Genomic DNA, 16,767 nt, shown 5'->3' with positions numbered 1-16,767 from the left:
GGGTAACGGTTGCGAGAGTCCACGGAGGGCTCCACCCACAAAGGGTAACGGTTGCGCGAGTCCACAAAGGGCTCCACCCACGAAGGGTCCACGAAGAAGCAACCACCCACAAAGGGTCCACGAAGAAGCAACCTTGTCTATCCCACCATGGCCATCGCCCACACAGGACTTGCCTCACTAGCGGTAGATCTTCACGAAGTAGGCGATCTCCTTGCCCTTACAAACTCCTTGGTTCAACTCCACAATCTTGTCGGAGGCTCCCAAGTGACACCTAGCCAATCTAGGAGACACCACTCTCCAAGAAGTAACAAATGGTGTGTAGGTAATGAACTCCTTGCTCTTGTGCTTCAAATGATAGTCTCCCCAACACTCAACTCTCTCTCATAGGATTTGGATTTTGTGGAAAGAAGATTTGAGTGGAAAGCAACTTGGGGAAGGCTAGAGATCAAGATTCATATGGTAGGAATGGAATATCTTGGTCTCAACACATGAGTAGGTGGTTCTCTCTCAGAACATATGAGTTGGAATTGTGTATGTGTTCTGATAGCTCTCTCCACGAATGAAGAGGAGGTGGAGGGGTATATATAGCCTCCACACAAAATCCAACCGTTACACACAGTTTTCCAATCTCGGTGGGACCGAATCAACAAACTCGGTCGGACCGAAAATGTAAACCTAGTGACCGTTAGAGATTTTCGGTGGGACTGACATGCAACTCGGTAGGACCGATATGGTTAGGGTTTGGGCATAACGTAATCTCGGTGAGACCGATTACACAAACTCGGTGAAACCGAATTTGGTAATTAGCTAACCAGAGAGTTGGTCAGGCAAACTCGGTGGGACCGATTTGCTCTTTCGGTGAGACCAAAAAGTTACAAAAAGGAAACACTGAATTTACATTGCAATCTCGGTGGGACCGATCCGCTCTTTCGGTGAGACCGAAAAGTTACAAAAGTGAAACAGAGAGTTTGCAATCCCATCTCGGTGAGACCGAGATCCCTATCGGTAGAACCGAATTGCTAGGGTTTGGCAGTGGCTTATGAAAAGTGAAACTCGGTGGCGCCGGATAGGAAGAATCGGTAGGACCGAGTTTGGATTAGGGTTTAGGTCATATGTGGAAGTGGGAAAGTAGCTGAGGATTTTGGAGCATATCATTAAGCACATGAAGCAAGAGGCTCATTAAGCAACACCTCATCCCTCCTTGATAGTATTAGCTTTTCCTATGGACTCAATGTGATCTTGGATCATTAAAATGTAAAATAAAGAGTCTTGAGCTTTAAGCTTTAGCCAATCCTTTGTCCTTAGCATTTTGAAGAAGTTCCCACAACCTTTAGTCCATGCCACTCCATTGTTGAACTTATCTGAAACATGCTAGATAGAAATGTTAGTCCAATAAGAGATATGTTGTCATCAATTATCAAAACCACCTAGGGAGCACTTGTGCTTTCAATTTTCAACAACTTTTATCCATAGGGAAAAATTATCATGGCCTCTGTACCTAAGTTATCAAGTACAGGAGCTCGATGACGTGCATTGGTTGCATGCTCCTGGCCTTAAAATAGAGAAACATGCTATCATAATGGGAGCAAAGATTGCGTGCTTTCATTTCAATGCTCTTAATTTTCCAGCCCATTATTTACTTTCCTCGGACATGGTAGAAACTAGATGATACCCCGCACGTTGCTGCGGGTACACTTGTATCTACTACCCCTATAAAAAAAAGAGAGGGCGGAGAACCAAGTCATCCTATCTATCCAAACCTGCAAGCTGAAGGCCTACATTCCTCTAAAACATCAAACACGTTTTATACTTTAATTACCCACCAATACCATTGGGTTAACCCGTTCCGAAAAAACCCACTGCACCACGACCTTTGCCCACGGCACGCACGCACGAACCCCCACACGACGACCTTTCCCACACCCCGCACCTCCTCCTCCCAACGACCAGAGCATGGTCGGGCCTTCGCCGCCGGCCGCCGCCCGCCCATCCACGGCCAAGCCTCCGCCGCCGCTCCACGGCCAAGCCTCCGCCGCCGTTTGCAGCCGCCATGGAATGCCTGGATGTCGTCAAGGTCCCTCTTCTCCTCTCCCAACTGGACTCTTGATTGTTTTGGATTTGGCGGCTCCCCTCACTCACACCCTCCCTCCCTGATGCAGATGCACGCAGGTGCAGCACCTGCAACGGAACGGAAGACCACCGATGCTCTGCTCTTGAGACAACAGATGCACGCAGGTCAGGTCACAGCAGGGAGGGATTTCTGCGAATCTACATACAACTTCAATTAATTTATTAGTACTTGGTGGGTGTGAGAAAACTGAAATTTTTAGATGCATGCTTGCTTGGATGCGTGACACACAACACTGTTTGCTCATCTCAACTCTGTGTTTTTGCTCTGTACCAACATCTTCTGAACTTTGTCTCTGTTCATGAAAATTGTAGAGGCTAGATACATACATAGCAATCGTCAGGCTCCAGTTTTGTACTGACCACTCCAAGGCTTGTTCAACCTGGTGAATCTTTCCTTCATCTGCATCATTTTTCGCTTCAGTCTGTACATCCTCGCCCTCCGCCCGCCGATCCTATTCTCCGCCGCCCGCCTTCCTCTGCTCCTCCTCTGCCGCCAACGATCTCATCTGAGCCAGTAAGTTTTCTTTACATTCAAGTGTGCATTGTTTGAACAACATGCTTGTGGTTCTGTTCTTTCCACACAAGATAATCTGATACATACATGATCCTTCTGGTTATGATTATTTTAGTGCATACATACATGATTCTTCCACACAACAGGAACAATTATTCTGGAACAATTGCCGTATGTGAATTATCATGATCCAACGCCAATGCCACACTCAGCGCTAAAAGGGTTACAGTTTATGAGGACATATTGAATTAGTGAGGATTTCATAAATTGTAGTCCAAGCAACTCAGACATTTGAAGTTTTGTTGCTTACCTTCCCATCCCATTGTGTTGCTATGCTCCTGAAGTTGCCTAACTACAGGAAAGGAGGCCAAAGTTTTGCTATATTGGGTTATCCACAATAGTATCGGCAGCGATGTTTTGTTTTGTCACAACTACTCAAATATATAATCTAAATAATCTAAATATATAATCTGCACATTGTAGTTTGAGTTAAAAAATACCACATTGTAGTTTCAATTAATTTTTTTTAAAACCCACGTGTTTTGTTGTTTCAAGAGATTGAGTCATGGGCTGTGAGCAAGCATTATATATTGACATGAAAGGTAGATCTATTTAGATCATGAAGGTTTGCGCACCGTGATGCAAAGGCCGTATGCATCGACGAGGCGAAGGTGGGGCTTACCGGGATGGGTTGAGAGGAGGCAGTGGAGAGAGAAAATGGGAGAGGCGGATGGTGAATATAGGAGGTGAAAAAGGATGCATCTACTTAGTCCTTCTGTTGAATGCATAAAAGGCACCCTGCAGCCTCTCTGCTTGCAAAATAGATGCTCTCTGCTTGGTACACTCATGACATTAAACCTTTCATCTCCAGTTAGAGATGCAACTTGATTTGACCTAAAAAATTCTATTTTTGAGTATTACCTTCTTCCACACCTCTGCAACATCTTCTGAAGCCTCTACTCTTAACCAGTCTGCTGCTATCGCTTTCTTAAATTTTATACGGGAAAATAATTTAGTACTTTTTTAAAAAAAATTGTGCAAGCTAATATGTTTCAAGATTTATGAAACATATGTTTCAACATTCAAAAGTTTACATAAAAACCATATGCGGCAAAACTGAATGACATTTTAAAATATATAATTTTGACAGAATGAAAAAAAATTCAGTTTCCTCTTCCTCCCTAACTACGCATACTTTATTTCTACAGGTACAGAATATTGCCACTCATCAACATCTGCAACATCTAAGGTCCTTTTCGTCACATATTCATATTTACTTGAGATTCTGCTTACTTTGTTTGCACCATTTAATAATTGAGCTTCTCAATATTGCATGAATATTTCTAATGATGTACGATGTTCCCCATTTCTTTAACATCCCTGGCATGTGTGTGCTCCATTAGTGAATGACAAATTTCTGAATTTTTGTGATGAACAATGTTTATGTTCGTTTAGGCAGCTCACCGGCATCCATCATGGTTTGCTATTTTAGAATTAATCAAGATTACCTTTCAGGCTTCTTCCGTTGCCTAGCTAATTCCCTCCTTGTAGGCCATGTTGTGGTCTGAAATTGAACGTATACATATGATCCTGGTTTTTCTACACCGCCAACTTTACTATTGATTACTCCCAGAACCTTAAGTTGATCTGAATAGACATAGCGAAGTAGATGCAAACTTCAGGATAAAAGCATGTATATCATGGAATGATAGGAAGAGGGCTCTGAGCTAGACATGTTGATTATACTGTTTAATGTTAGCTCCATCAATACTGATACATATACGATTTCCTGTTGTAAATAGGTAAATATTTTGCAAGTAATGTAATTTGGTAAATAAGCTAAAGTATTAACCTTACTGCTATCTCAAAGTATGATGCGATTATTCAGTATCCATTGCCTGATATAGTCAGTCAGAGGCATCAAATCAAATCTCCCCTAAATGATTAAATCATTTAACTGCACATCACAAGTATCAGCCTCCATCTGCCACCAATATTGCAAGAAACAAGGCATGCTGATCTAATAACCATCTTTATATATATTTTTAACCTAACAAGTGAGCTGATGATCAGGAAATCATGTTTAACTATCAATAAGTGATCCCATTTCTTGGCTCAGTGAAGTGATTATGTGGATCTTGTGAGGAAAACAGATAGGCCAATAAGCCTGGGAGGTTGTCTACAGTCACTGGCCTGGTATGTGACCTGCTTGCATCTTTTCCTGATTACCTCACAACTGCAGTTGTCTACGTTTTATGTTAACCATCATTTTATCAATTTAATTCTCGAGTTTGTTTCTCAAGCAAGACAATCCACCAAAGTATCACCCACAGTCCCGTGAAGAAAAATGAGACACACTGTTCTTGCAACTTTCCGTTTTTAGGTGGGATCCCTTGTTGAATTGTTGAACTTTCACATGGATTAGCCTTTTCTCCTGAGACCCTCTCCTGAATATTAGCTAGAGTTCTTTTTAATAGCTTGGTATGCCAGCTGTAAAATATGAACTGATAGCACATGAACTTTGTGTATGTTTGTTACTCTCTTTTAGGCCTTGATGCATTCCAGTCAGAGAAGGTGATGGAGACCCTTAGACAGCTTGCAGAAGATGGGCACACGGTCATATGCTCTATACACCAGCCGAGAGGTTCAGTCTATAGCAAATGTGATGACATTGTGCTACTCTCAGAGGGAGAAGTTGTATATATGGGGCCGGCAAAAGAAGAACCTCTAAAATACTTTGCGTCATTAGGGTTGTTATTCTGTCATCACTTACATTCCTATCTGTCATTTGGTGTTCTCTAAAACATAATATTTTCCATGATTTCCACATATCTCAAATGTATGTACTGCACTTATTTAATTTATAATATAGTTAGCAGGGCTAAGTAATACCAGGCATAGATTGGATTTTGGTAACACATCTCAGTCATTTTGTATTTGACACTGTAGCATGTCACGATCGATTGTTATACACATGGATGATGGATATGGTGATGTGTCAACATTTTAGTATTATTCATGTGGCCAACACGGTACTGAAGCAATTGTTACATAAGTAGGCATAGAGGGAAGTACTCCATCCATAGGCATACATTGGTCCTTCATGTTTTCAGCAGTTCAGGTTGTATTGTACGTCTGATTTTTCACACTTGCTTCAAGCTTAAGTAATTTATCATTTGACTATATGTATCCTTGTTAGGAGAGCCCTGAAATCGAACATTCACGATGCTGGAATTTTTGCACAGTTATTTTTAGCTGTTTACTCCGTGGAACATAACTCAGGCCTATTTTAACTGCTTTGTTTTCAGCCCATATCTTATTCTGCACTTGTACTATTACTGATTACTAACTTGAGTTTGTTTACTTCATTAGGTACCAATGGCCAGGTCATGAGAACCCCGCTGAGTTCTTGGCTGATCTCATTTCCACTGATTATAGCTCAGCTGAAAGTGTACAGTCATCACATAAAAGGATTGAGAACCTAATTGATGATTTTTCAAATAAGGTTCTAATTACTGAATTTAACAGTCCAGTAACACAGTCGGAGGGCTCTGAATTTTCTACCAAACCTGCTCAGAAGTCCACTAGCAAGCAAAGACGTGGTTGGTGGAGACAATTTCGTTTGATATTCAAGAGAGCATGGATGCATGTTTTTCACGGAGCCTTGTCTGATAGTGTCTTCCAGCTTTTTTCCTACTTCTGCCTTGAAATTCGTTGATAGGTTATTTTGGCGTGTGTGTTTAGCTTAAAATAAACCGGACCTATACTGTAGCAAATTCAGGGGATCTATCTTTTCAATATTTACTGTAAGTTGACACTTGGTGGCATGTTGTGCTTTCACCAACTCTGTGGCTGATGTAGCTGCAACATGTAACTACTGCATGAAATGTGTAAGTAAACCAAGTAAACAAGAAAAGGGCTCTTGACGCGAACAAAATAAATTGAACACTTCTAGATTGGTTATTTTCTGAATTTCGAATCTTAGCTTGGGTAGCTTCGAGATATCTGAGCTTAGCTGCCTGAAATCTAAATGGTTGTTTACCTGAAGATTGACTATCTATTAGTTGATTCTGAGAAGTATTTCAGGCTTTTTGTGATGGACCAACAAACAAAGTGAGAGCAAGAATGTATGTTACTTCAACAATTATATTTGGATCAGTGTTCTGGCGAATGGGGAAAACTCAAACTTCCATACAAGATAGGATGGGACTTCTTCAGGTAGAATGTCTTGAATCTATGGAACAAACACATTCTGATATTTGATTTATCTTATAACTGTTCCCATTTTTTCTTAAAGAACAGTTTCTCTAAAAAATGCCTGAGCACCTCCTCATATCTTATAACTGTCTGTTTTCTTTCATTTCACGAGTTAGGTGGCTGCCATAAACACAGCAATGGCTGCTCTGACAAAGACGGTGGGGGTTTTCCCGAAAGAACGAGCTATAGTTGACAGGAACGTGCAAAGGGTTCCTATGCACTAGGACCATATCTCTCTTCTAAGATGCTGGCCGAGATTCCGATTGGAGCAGCATTTCCATTGATATTTGGATCCATTCTCTATCCAATGGCTAAACTTCATCCTACAGTTTCTAGGTCAGTATTATCCTCACATCAAAGTTGAAAGTGTTGCGCGACACCATAGTCCATGCCACATGGTAGAATTTGGCATTGGTTTAGCTTATGCATATTCCTAACAAATATTTCATGCGCCGTATTCTTAACAAATATTTCATGCATAGTGTTGAGCAGGTGAATTTCTACTTTATGTTTCTAATTCTCTTTTTTTTAATGTTTCCATTACTTTTTATTGAAATCTGCTCAATGGGATGAGAAGTGGACCTTTGACTGGAACTATTTTTTACTATTGTTTCTCCAATTTTCCATTCAGGTTTATGTTCCTCACATAACAGCATACATCAAAGCGTGTAGATCTATTTTATAGAAGTCAGTGATCCAATCTTTCTAATGCCTTTTCTTTATGTGGATGCAGCCATTCTTGGAAGAATGCAACTGCAGCTTAATTGGAGTTGAACTGGAGGTAACATTTGGAATTACTTGGAAGTTGGAACACAAGTGGAGTGTGTTATGACGATTGCTCAAAGGAACTTTGGTCATATTGCTTGACAACATGTCAATCACTCTTCTGCAACTCAGATAAAAACAATTTGAATTAAAAAAATGCAAAATCGAGTTTGAGTTGATAGGGTATATATAATATCTGAAAACAAATAGAAAACATGCCAGTGTTCCGAGAATGCAACATCCCAGTCCACGACAAGAAAAAATGATCAGCTAAATTTCTTGACTCATAACAAGAGTCAGTGGCTTGCATTCTCCCAAATGCTTTGTATCATTTGTTGAAATTCTAGACTCCTTTTATTCCATATTGTTGATATCTATGCAACTAGAGCAGCTAAATTATTAAGTGTTTTTTAGTACACCTGATCAAAAACAGTTGTTGACCTTTTGCGAGTGCACCTTTGCAAATACTGGTAGAAAGTTGTGCATCTGTGCCTGCCAAGCTGTAACAGGCAGTGTTCACAGGCTGATATATTTTTTGATTCGGTGATTTGATTGATCACAACCCGACCAGCACAATGTATCTTCTATGGCTTGCACTTTATGTCCACATTTACTATAGTGATGGACTATCTAATGCTCAGCAAAATTTCTACAAGAATACAACTTTCGCTGAAAGCCTATTCTTATATTTGTTTCTATTCTCAACATTCATTTTTATTTGTGTCCTCACTGCGTTCTTCCTTTCTAGGAAACAGATCTATATTTTTTTTTACCATTCAAGGCGTATGTGCACACAGAAGCCGTTTTGCATGTATCTGAATCTTCCTGTCTGGTACTTGTGCTGGGAAGCAAAATGTGAAAACAAAAACCAATACATCCAGATTGTGCATTATTTTGGTGTGTTTTCAGTTTCCATAGCTTTTCATATGAATGTGAATATACATGCCATATTTTCTATTGCAAGGTGCCAGAGGACATGTTGCAGAGAGTATTACCAATTACAATTCAAACTTACTGGAGACAGTTACCACTTGCAATTCACATTATTATGTATTTGGTTTGCTCACTCTTTATCCCCTCGTACTTGTTGATGGTATTGCTCATACTATACTTTTGGCCAACATTGCACGCATGATTTCTAGCAAAGAACATGTGTTATTCTTGTTTAAATAGGGAACATGTGACATTCTTTATTTTTATTTGAATGGGAACATTTTTCTGTTAAGAACAACATTTTGTAAGGCCATCAAAGATGCACGTCAAAGGAGTAAGGCCATGCCCTTTTGGCCGTCCAATGGAAAGCAACAAAGTGAAACCATTCTATGTCCTAATTTTTTCTTGCTTTAAATACTCTTAGCTTTAGCTATATCAGTCAATACGTGCACTGAACGATATGATTACTATGATTTTTTTTTGAGAATTTACTATGAGTGTATTATGAATGGCATTGAGTGTCATTGTCGTATCCTTTTACTGATTTTTCTTTATGGTAATAATGATAAAAAAGAAGCATATTGTGGTGTATGAAATATTATCGTACTACAAGATAGTTTTATATTTTTATACCATTTCCTCTTTAGTATACATGTGTTATATACTTTTGATTGACTTCAATCAGACACGCAAACTGTAGACTTGGACATACGGTCACTTGTTACATACATTTATTAATCTTTAATATTATTTGCACCTTCTTCATTTGTCCTTGTGAATTAGTTTTTTCTTCTACTAAAAACACTATTATTTAGTGAAACATGTGTAGATAATTTTCGCAAAAAGAAGAAACATGTGTAGATTAAAAAAATTCACAAAAAGAAGAAACATGTGTAGATAAAAAAACTATGTAAAACTAGACAACTATTTTCATAATTATTTTGTGGCAATTAAGACGTGCGTTGCACGTGCAAGCTTACTAGTATATTTCTAAAGAACTCTCAGATAAATACATGAACATATATCGAGTAATAGAGCAAGAGTTAAAAGGGTAATCTCTTGCCAAGAACGCAGTGCTTTGCCTCTGTAAAATTTTGAGTTTGAAGTACAAATGCAATAATGGTGTACCATTTTTTAAAAGCGTGATCCAGCACCAGTAGAGTAGGTAAATTAGACAATCTTTTCACACCTTAGCCTAAGTTGCTAGCTTCACACTATTTCTTATGAATAAAGATTCTGAGATGGTATAGAGTATAATCCATGCAGATATTCCTGGAATAACTAACTTGGAATTGCACTAACTAAAACAGGGAGGAATTGTTAATGTAGGATAAAGTCAATCCTGGTTCAAAATTTAACCTGGGCAGAACAAAAGCTAATGCCTGCTTCTTTTATTTTGTTGTTTGGAACAGCGTCATCATCTACTCTTCATAGGAACAATAGAGAAATATATAAAATTTATAACTCTAAATCACCAAAGAGGGTAGTTGTCTCGGACTGAAAAAGCTACCTGTTCATTTTTCCATGCCAAGCTATTGTACCGTACTATATTTAATCCATCATCACATTACACTGGAACAGTTGGAACAAAGAGATACAGAAATAATGGCACGTCATGTAGCCATTAGCATTGCAACAAATTGTAAGATGCAGATATTGAAGCACCCTACTGTCAGAAATAATCCCACATTTTGTAGCCATCAGCTAAACTCAATCAGATAGTTTCCGCATAAATGTAACTGAAAAAACCAACCGATGTAACATGCATTATTGATTGCTGCAAGATATAAAGAAGGATTAACACGCCATGCATTAGATGGCAGAAGGCTAAACATAACAAAAATAGTAGAAGCGAATCCTGAAAGGCACATATGTATGGAAGAAATAGGATTCGTGGGAATACGCAGGTAGAGGAATACCGTGTGGTACAACACATCAGATTGAAGCCCTTGCAATTGTTGGTCTGTTCAGGTCTTGAAGCAAAAGGACTCCTAATAATATTCGCTACCAGGTTGTTCCTCTGTGGCCGAAAGGAGACCCGGGTCGGTTGTCCGGGCGAGAGCGAACCAAGGTGCGGGAGAGCTGTCGAAGGCAACTGGACCAGCAGCCAGAGTCGGAGGAGTCCATCAGCAACAGGACAAGATTTCTGTAGAACAGGTTACAACATCTTGCCAGTTTTTGTTTATGCTTATGATTGAACCGCTGCTACTGATTAACAACGTGCATACAGTAACTTCAGAGACGCGAGAATGGTGCAGCGGGAACATAGGTAATACAGTAACTTATGTAACTTCCGGACAGGATGTGAAGGGGATCACCGGTGCGGGAGATGCGAAGGTCGAACTCGAGATGTTGATGTAGAGGTTGCAGCCGAGGCCAGCTTGGTCGGGGCGGTTGATGATGATTACGTTGTCTTCCGCCGCCGCCAGCTCCATCACCATCATGACCTCCACCCCCGGCCCGCCGCCGCCGCGCCCCGAAGATCTCCTCGCCATCGGCATCGCCTGGGATCCCGACCCAGATCCTCTCCTCCCCTCCCCCCCTTCTCTCGCATGTTCTCGTTGGTTTCATGGCTGAGTGTATTTTTCTTTTGCTGGACGACGGGTGGTGTGAGGCCGGAGCCGAGGCAGACCGGCGATCGTTCCGAAGCAGGAGAGAGGCGATTGCCACATAGCCGCCACAACCACCTGGAAAGGACTGGATTTTTTCTGGATGGAGAGAGGGCTCGATGGATTGAAATTTGAGAGACCCGAGAGCACGCTCATTATATGGACACGGAGCAAAGGGCTCATGTGAGAGATGAAGGGCCTATGGGATAGTGGATGGAAGATGGAGAGGCCCTGGTTTCGTCTTCCATGTTAAAAGAGTGGGATGAAGCGTCGGTACAGAGAAGAAGAAATCGTTTTAATTTTTTTTAAGGAACTGAAATCGATTTAATACGTGGACCTATTTGATGACATGGACAGCTTGCAACGATGTGGCACATCGATGATGTGGACGGTGTGCATGATGAGAGAATAGGAAGTAGTGGGGAGCAACTTCTTAAGAATGGTAGATGGGAACAAGACAACGAGACCTACTACTATAATGGAGAGACAAAATAGCGTTTTTAATACTATATATGAAAACTGCCTATTGTACCCAACATGCTATTTAAAAGCATGAAATTGGGGGGTAAGACAACAAAAGTAATTTAAGTGAGCTGGTTAATGGGCCATAGCTTAGTTATGAGATACTCATGTCCGAGTCCAAAGGCACCCCACACACACATCAAATTTATTTTCTATTTTTTTGGTGTAGATGCAAAGGAGAAGTTATACGATAAAAGAATATGTAACATGCCATTTAGCACATAAAAGAGTTAGCTGGGCTGGTTATCGATAGGAGAATGCACGCAGCAGGTGCAAGGATCGGATCTCACTGCTGCTCATTTTTTTGCGAAAAATGAAAAGCGGGCGGAAGGTGGAGCGCTGGAGCCGATCGACTCGTTCGGATCTATCGACAAGGTGAGAACGTTCGGAAATTACAATTCCCCTTGATTAATATATAGATATAAAATATTTAACAAATATAAACAGCGTAATAGAGTTCAAATTATCATCCATATTTGCATGTTGAGGTGAGTCTTTTTCATGCATGTTGCACCATGAGGTGACATGCTTACATGTTTGAGAGGATTTTGTAAGTGGGTGCTCTCAAAATTGACCTGTGAGGGGACACCTGACCTGAAATTTGTCCACCAGGGAAACTATAAAAGGAAGGTGAAACCCCGGGTACTTATCCATTCCAGATTTCATAAGTGCGCCTTTTTTTTGAGAGAGAACGTCGGCATTTATTGATTAAGCAAACAAGTTACAAAGAGTCTTCCGGATACAATCCGGAGCAGAATGAAAAATACATAGACTCGAAGAGTTCAAACTAGATCTAGCTAATACATGAGCTAAAACATTGCGATGCCGACGAACATGCTTGAAAGTCACAGACGAAAGAGCTCTAGTTGTCATCTTAATATCAGCAACAATTGATCCCACAAAGGAGCGGTCACGGGATGAAGAATTCAGCCTTTGCACTACGGAAAGGCAGTCCGAGTGAAAGATCACATCAGTGTAGTTCTCATCTCGAACCAACCTCGCCGCCCGTCGAAGAGCCCAAGCCTCCACCACTTCAGGATCAGTAACACCATTCAGAAGTTCAGAAGCAGTAGCTATGCATTGACCGGAGTGGTCCAGAACCACCACACCAGCGCAAGATTTACCCAACTCCCGTGAAACAACAACGTCCGAAGAAACCAACAGCGTACCTGGCGGCGGCGGATACCACATAGAGCTGGAAGCAGGGGTCTCACGCCTAGTTGCAGAGGTAGGCTTGTACAGGTGCTGGAAGATCATTTCCAAGTAAGCACGCGCCCTTGCAGCCGTGCGTTGGGGATGAGGAGCTTCAGGTTCATTCCTAGCAGAGTTGCGTGCCTCCCATATATGCCAAAAGATGATATTCATTATAGTAGCATCACGCTCGGATCCGCGCGAGAGAAAATCAAACAACCACTGCTTCGGCAACGCAAAGGAAGATCGAGACAGCTTGATCCCCATGGACCCTTTGAGAACATCCCAAATTGCTCGAGCGTGTGCACAGAACAGCAGTGCATATTCAACACTCTCCTGCCGGCCGCAGAAACAACAGTCGGTCCGCGTCGGAACCTGGCGTCGAAGCATTTGCTCACCCGAAGGCAAGCAGTTGTGAGCAAATCGCCACAGCACGATCTTCATTTTGTTTGGAGCCTTGACTTTCCACAACTCCTTCCACAATCTCTCCTCTGAATGCCACTCGGAGTGTTGGCCCTTACCATTGCAGTTGCGGGCTGTCAGGAAGCCAGACGTCCTCGCCATGTTGTAGGCAGACTTAACAGAGTACTCGCCCAGTTTGGTAAATGGCCAGCGAGCAAAATCAGAGCTGCCAATGCTGCAGATTGGAACTTGGAGGATTTTGTTGGCCACATCATCCGAGAAGAAGGCCCTCACTGACTCCTCATTCCAAGTCCCACTTTCCTCATCAAGCAAACAGTGGACTTTGGCTGAAGCAGGTATGGGGTAAAGAGGCCGGAGAAGTGCAGGAGGGATGGAGGGGATCCAATAGTCAGTCAAAATGTGAGTACTCCTTCCATCCCCAATACCCCACTGAATCCCCATCTTCAGAAGATCACGACCATGCAGAATTGCACGCCATGTCGCTGAGGCTGTACGAGGAGCCGAAGCGTTCCAGAAATCACCATTTGGAAAATACCTCCCCTTCAAAACCCGCGCACAGAGCGAAAGAGGAGCAGTAAGAAGTCTCCACCCTTGCTTCCCAAGCATCGCCTGATTGAACAACCCCATGTCGCGGAAACCCATGCCCCCAAGGGACTTAGGTGTCGAGAGCCAATCCCATGAACGCCAGTGAATTTTCTTTTTCCCATCTTCTCGTCCCCACCATTGATCGGCCACAATCTGGTGGAACTTTTCACACGTAGCTACTGGAAGCGGAAAACAACTGGCGATGAAGGTCGGAATAGCTTGTGTTTTTGACTTTAGCAAAGTTTCAGTTGCTGCTCTAGACATAGGCCGATCAGACCAGCCGTGAATGTTTTGCCAAGCTTTGTCAGGTAGGAACTTGAAAGTGCACGTCGGCGATCTCCCAACCTCGGTGGGCATACCAAGGTAGGAATCCTGAAAAGCCTCATTGTTGATGCCCAACTGCGATTTAACTCTGCTCTTAACATTAACCGGGCAGTGCCTCCCAAAGAAAACCGATGATTTCTCCTTGTTGATCAATTGGCCCGACCCAGCGCAGTATAAACTGAGGACTGCCTCCAATGAATCCACAATCTGAGAATCGCTCTTAGCAAAGAAGATGCTATCGTCTGCAAATAGGAGGTGTGAGATAGGTGGGCCTTGACGACCATTATGAATCCCATGTAGCGCACCACAACTCTCCCTTTGAAAAAGCAGACAGGACAATCCTTCTTTGCATAAGAGGAATAGGTATGGACTGATTGGATCCCCTTGTCGAATACCTCGGGATGGAACCACAGGATCAGTGAGCTCCCCATTTACCCTGACCGCGTATCGAACATTGGTCACACATCTCATCACTGCCTCAATCCAAGCAGGAGCAAAACCCAACTTGCTTAAACATCGGTGGAGGTAGCTCCATTCAACCCGATCGTAAGCCTTCATCATGTCAACCTTCAACGCAAAGAACGGCTTCTTCACCCTCTGTTGTCGGATGGTATGCAAGCACTCATATGCAATCAAGGTGTTGTCAGTAATCAATTGTTGGAAATATGCCCTAGAGGCAATAATAAATTGATTATTATTATATTTCCTTGTTCGTGATAATCGTTTATTATCCATGCTATAATTATATTGATAGGAAACTCAGATACATGTGTGGATACATAGACAACACCTGTCCCTAGTAAGCCTCTAGTTGACTAGCTCGTTGATCAATAGATGGTTATGGTTTCCTAACCATGGACATTGGATGTCGTTGATAACGGGATCACATCATTAGGAGAATGATGTGATGGACAAGACCCAATCCTAAGCATAGCACTGGATCGTGTAGTTCGTATGCTAAAGCTTTTCTAATGTCAAGTATCATTTCCTTAGACCATGAGATTGTGCAACTCCCGGATACCGTAGGAGTGCTTTGGGTGTATCAAACGTCACAACGTAACTGGGTGACTATAAAGGTGCACTACAGGTATCTCCGAAAGTGTCTGTTGGGTTGGCACGAATCGAGACTGGGATTTGTCACTCTGTGTAAACGGAGAGGTATCTCTGGGCCCACTCGGTAGGACATCATCATAATGTGCACAATGTGATCAAGGAGTTGATCACGGGATGATGTGTTACGGAACGAGTAAAGAGACTTGCCGGTAACGAGATTGAACAAGGTATTGCGATACCAACGATCGAATCTCGGGCAAGTATCATACCGATAGACAAAGGGAATTGTATACGGGATTGATTAAGTCCTTGACATCGTGGTTCATCCGATGAGATCATCGTGGAACATGTGGGAGCCAACATGGGTATCCAGATCCCGCTGTTGGTTATTGACCGGAGAATGTCTCGGTCATGTCTGCATGTCTCCCGAACTCGTAGGGTCTACACACTTAAGGTTCGATGACGCTAGGGTTATAAAGGAAGCCAGTATGTGGTAACCGAATGTTGTTCGGAGTCCCGGATGAGATCCCGGACGTCACGAGGAGTTCCGGAATGGTCCGGAGGTAAAGATTTATATATGGGAAGTCCTGTTTTGGTCACCGGAAGAGTTTCGGGGTTTATCGGTAACGTACCGGGACCACCGGGAGGGTCCCGGGGGTCCACCAAGTGGGGCCACCAACCCCGGAGGCTTGCATGGGCCAAGAGTGGTGAGGGACCAGCCCCTTAGTGGGCTGGTGCGCCTCCCACAAGGGCCCATGGCGCCTAAGAGGTGGGAAGGGGGCAAACCCTAAAGGGGATGGGCCTTAGGGCCCATCTAGCCGCGCCTCCCTCCCCTCTCCCCTCTTGGCCGCCACCCCCTTTGCCATCTAGGGCTGCCGCCCCCCTAGGGGTGGGAACCCTAGAGGGGGCGCACCCTCCTCCCTCTCCCCTATATATAGTGAGGCATGGGGCTGCCCATAACACACGCGATTCGATCTCTTGTTGGTGCAGCCCTGCATCTCTCTCTCCCTCCTCTTCTGTGGTGCTTGGCGAAGCCCTGCAGGATAGCCACGCTCCTCCACCACCACCACGCCGTTGTGCTGCTGCTGGATGGAGTCTTCCTCAACCTCTCCCTCTCTCCTTGCTGGATCAAGGCGTGGGAGACGTCACCGGGCTGTACGTGTGTTGAACGCGGAGGTGCCGTGCGTTCGGCACTTGGTCATCGGTGATTTGAATCACGACGAGTACGACTCCATCAACCCCGTTCACTTGAACGCTTCCGCTTAGCGATCTACAAGGGTATGTAGATGCACTCTCCTTCCCCTCGTTGCTGGTCTCTCCATAGATAGATCTTGGTGACACGTAGGAAAATTTTGAATTTATGCTACGTTCCCCAACAGTGGCATCATGAGCTAGGTCTATTGCGTAGATTCTATGCACGAGTAGAACACAAAGTATTTGTGGGCGTTGATCTTGTTCAAT

At 42.9% G+C, this 16,767-nt stretch overlaps 1 protein-coding gene and 1 long non-coding RNA gene across 3 annotated transcripts; one reads left to right on the top strand and one right to left on the bottom strand.

Moving 5' to 3' along the window:
- Nucleotides 1-416: 416 nt before the first annotated feature.
- On the bottom strand, nucleotides 417-11,084 carry LOC125537422 (uncharacterized). 2 transcript variants are annotated; one of them, XR_015616504.1, is made up of 4 exons: nucleotides 10,918-11,084; nucleotides 10,519-10,694; nucleotides 2,458-2,636; nucleotides 417-2,207 (listed from the first exon to the last, which is right to left on the bottom strand). It is a non-coding gene; the product is annotated as an uncharacterized LOC125537422 (long non-coding RNA). The 2 variants fall into 2 exon arrangements; XR_015616503.1 differs by lacking the exon at nucleotides 417-2,207 and having other exon boundaries at nucleotides 2,310-2,636.
- LOC125537423 (ABC transporter G family member 7-like) lies at nucleotides 4,774-10,520 on the top strand. Its single transcript, XM_087543940.1, has 4 exons — nucleotides 4,774-4,840; nucleotides 4,948-5,027; nucleotides 5,193-5,394; nucleotides 6,017-10,520. The coding sequence occupies exons 3-4, from the start codon at nucleotides 5,222-5,224 to the stop codon at nucleotides 6,360-6,362; spliced, it is 519 nt and encodes a 172-aa protein (XP_087400066.1). The 5' UTR covers nucleotides 4,774-4,840; nucleotides 4,948-5,027; nucleotides 5,193-5,221; the 3' UTR covers nucleotides 6,363-10,520.
- Nucleotides 11,085-16,767: the final 5,683 nt, after the last annotated feature.

Source organism: Triticum urartu, chromosome 2A (genome assembly GCF_056163025.1).
Source record: "Triticum urartu cultivar PI428250 chromosome 2A, HENAU_Tu73, whole genome shotgun sequence".
NCBI classification, from domain to species: domain Eukaryota; kingdom Viridiplantae; phylum Streptophyta; class Magnoliopsida; order Poales; family Poaceae; genus Triticum; species Triticum urartu.
The sequence above is the reverse complement of the archived record's forward strand: the minus strand, read 5'-3'. Positions and strand labels throughout refer to the sequence as shown.

Coding starts and splice junctions, on each gene's coding strand:
- LOC125537423 (XM_087543940.1), top strand. CDS start 5,222: ATGGAGACCCTTAGACAGCTTGCAGAAGATGGGCACACGGTCATATGC. Junction 5,395..6,016: donor AAATACTTTGCGTCATTAGG/GTTGTTATTCTG, acceptor TTACTTCATTAG/GTACCAATGGCCAGGTCATG.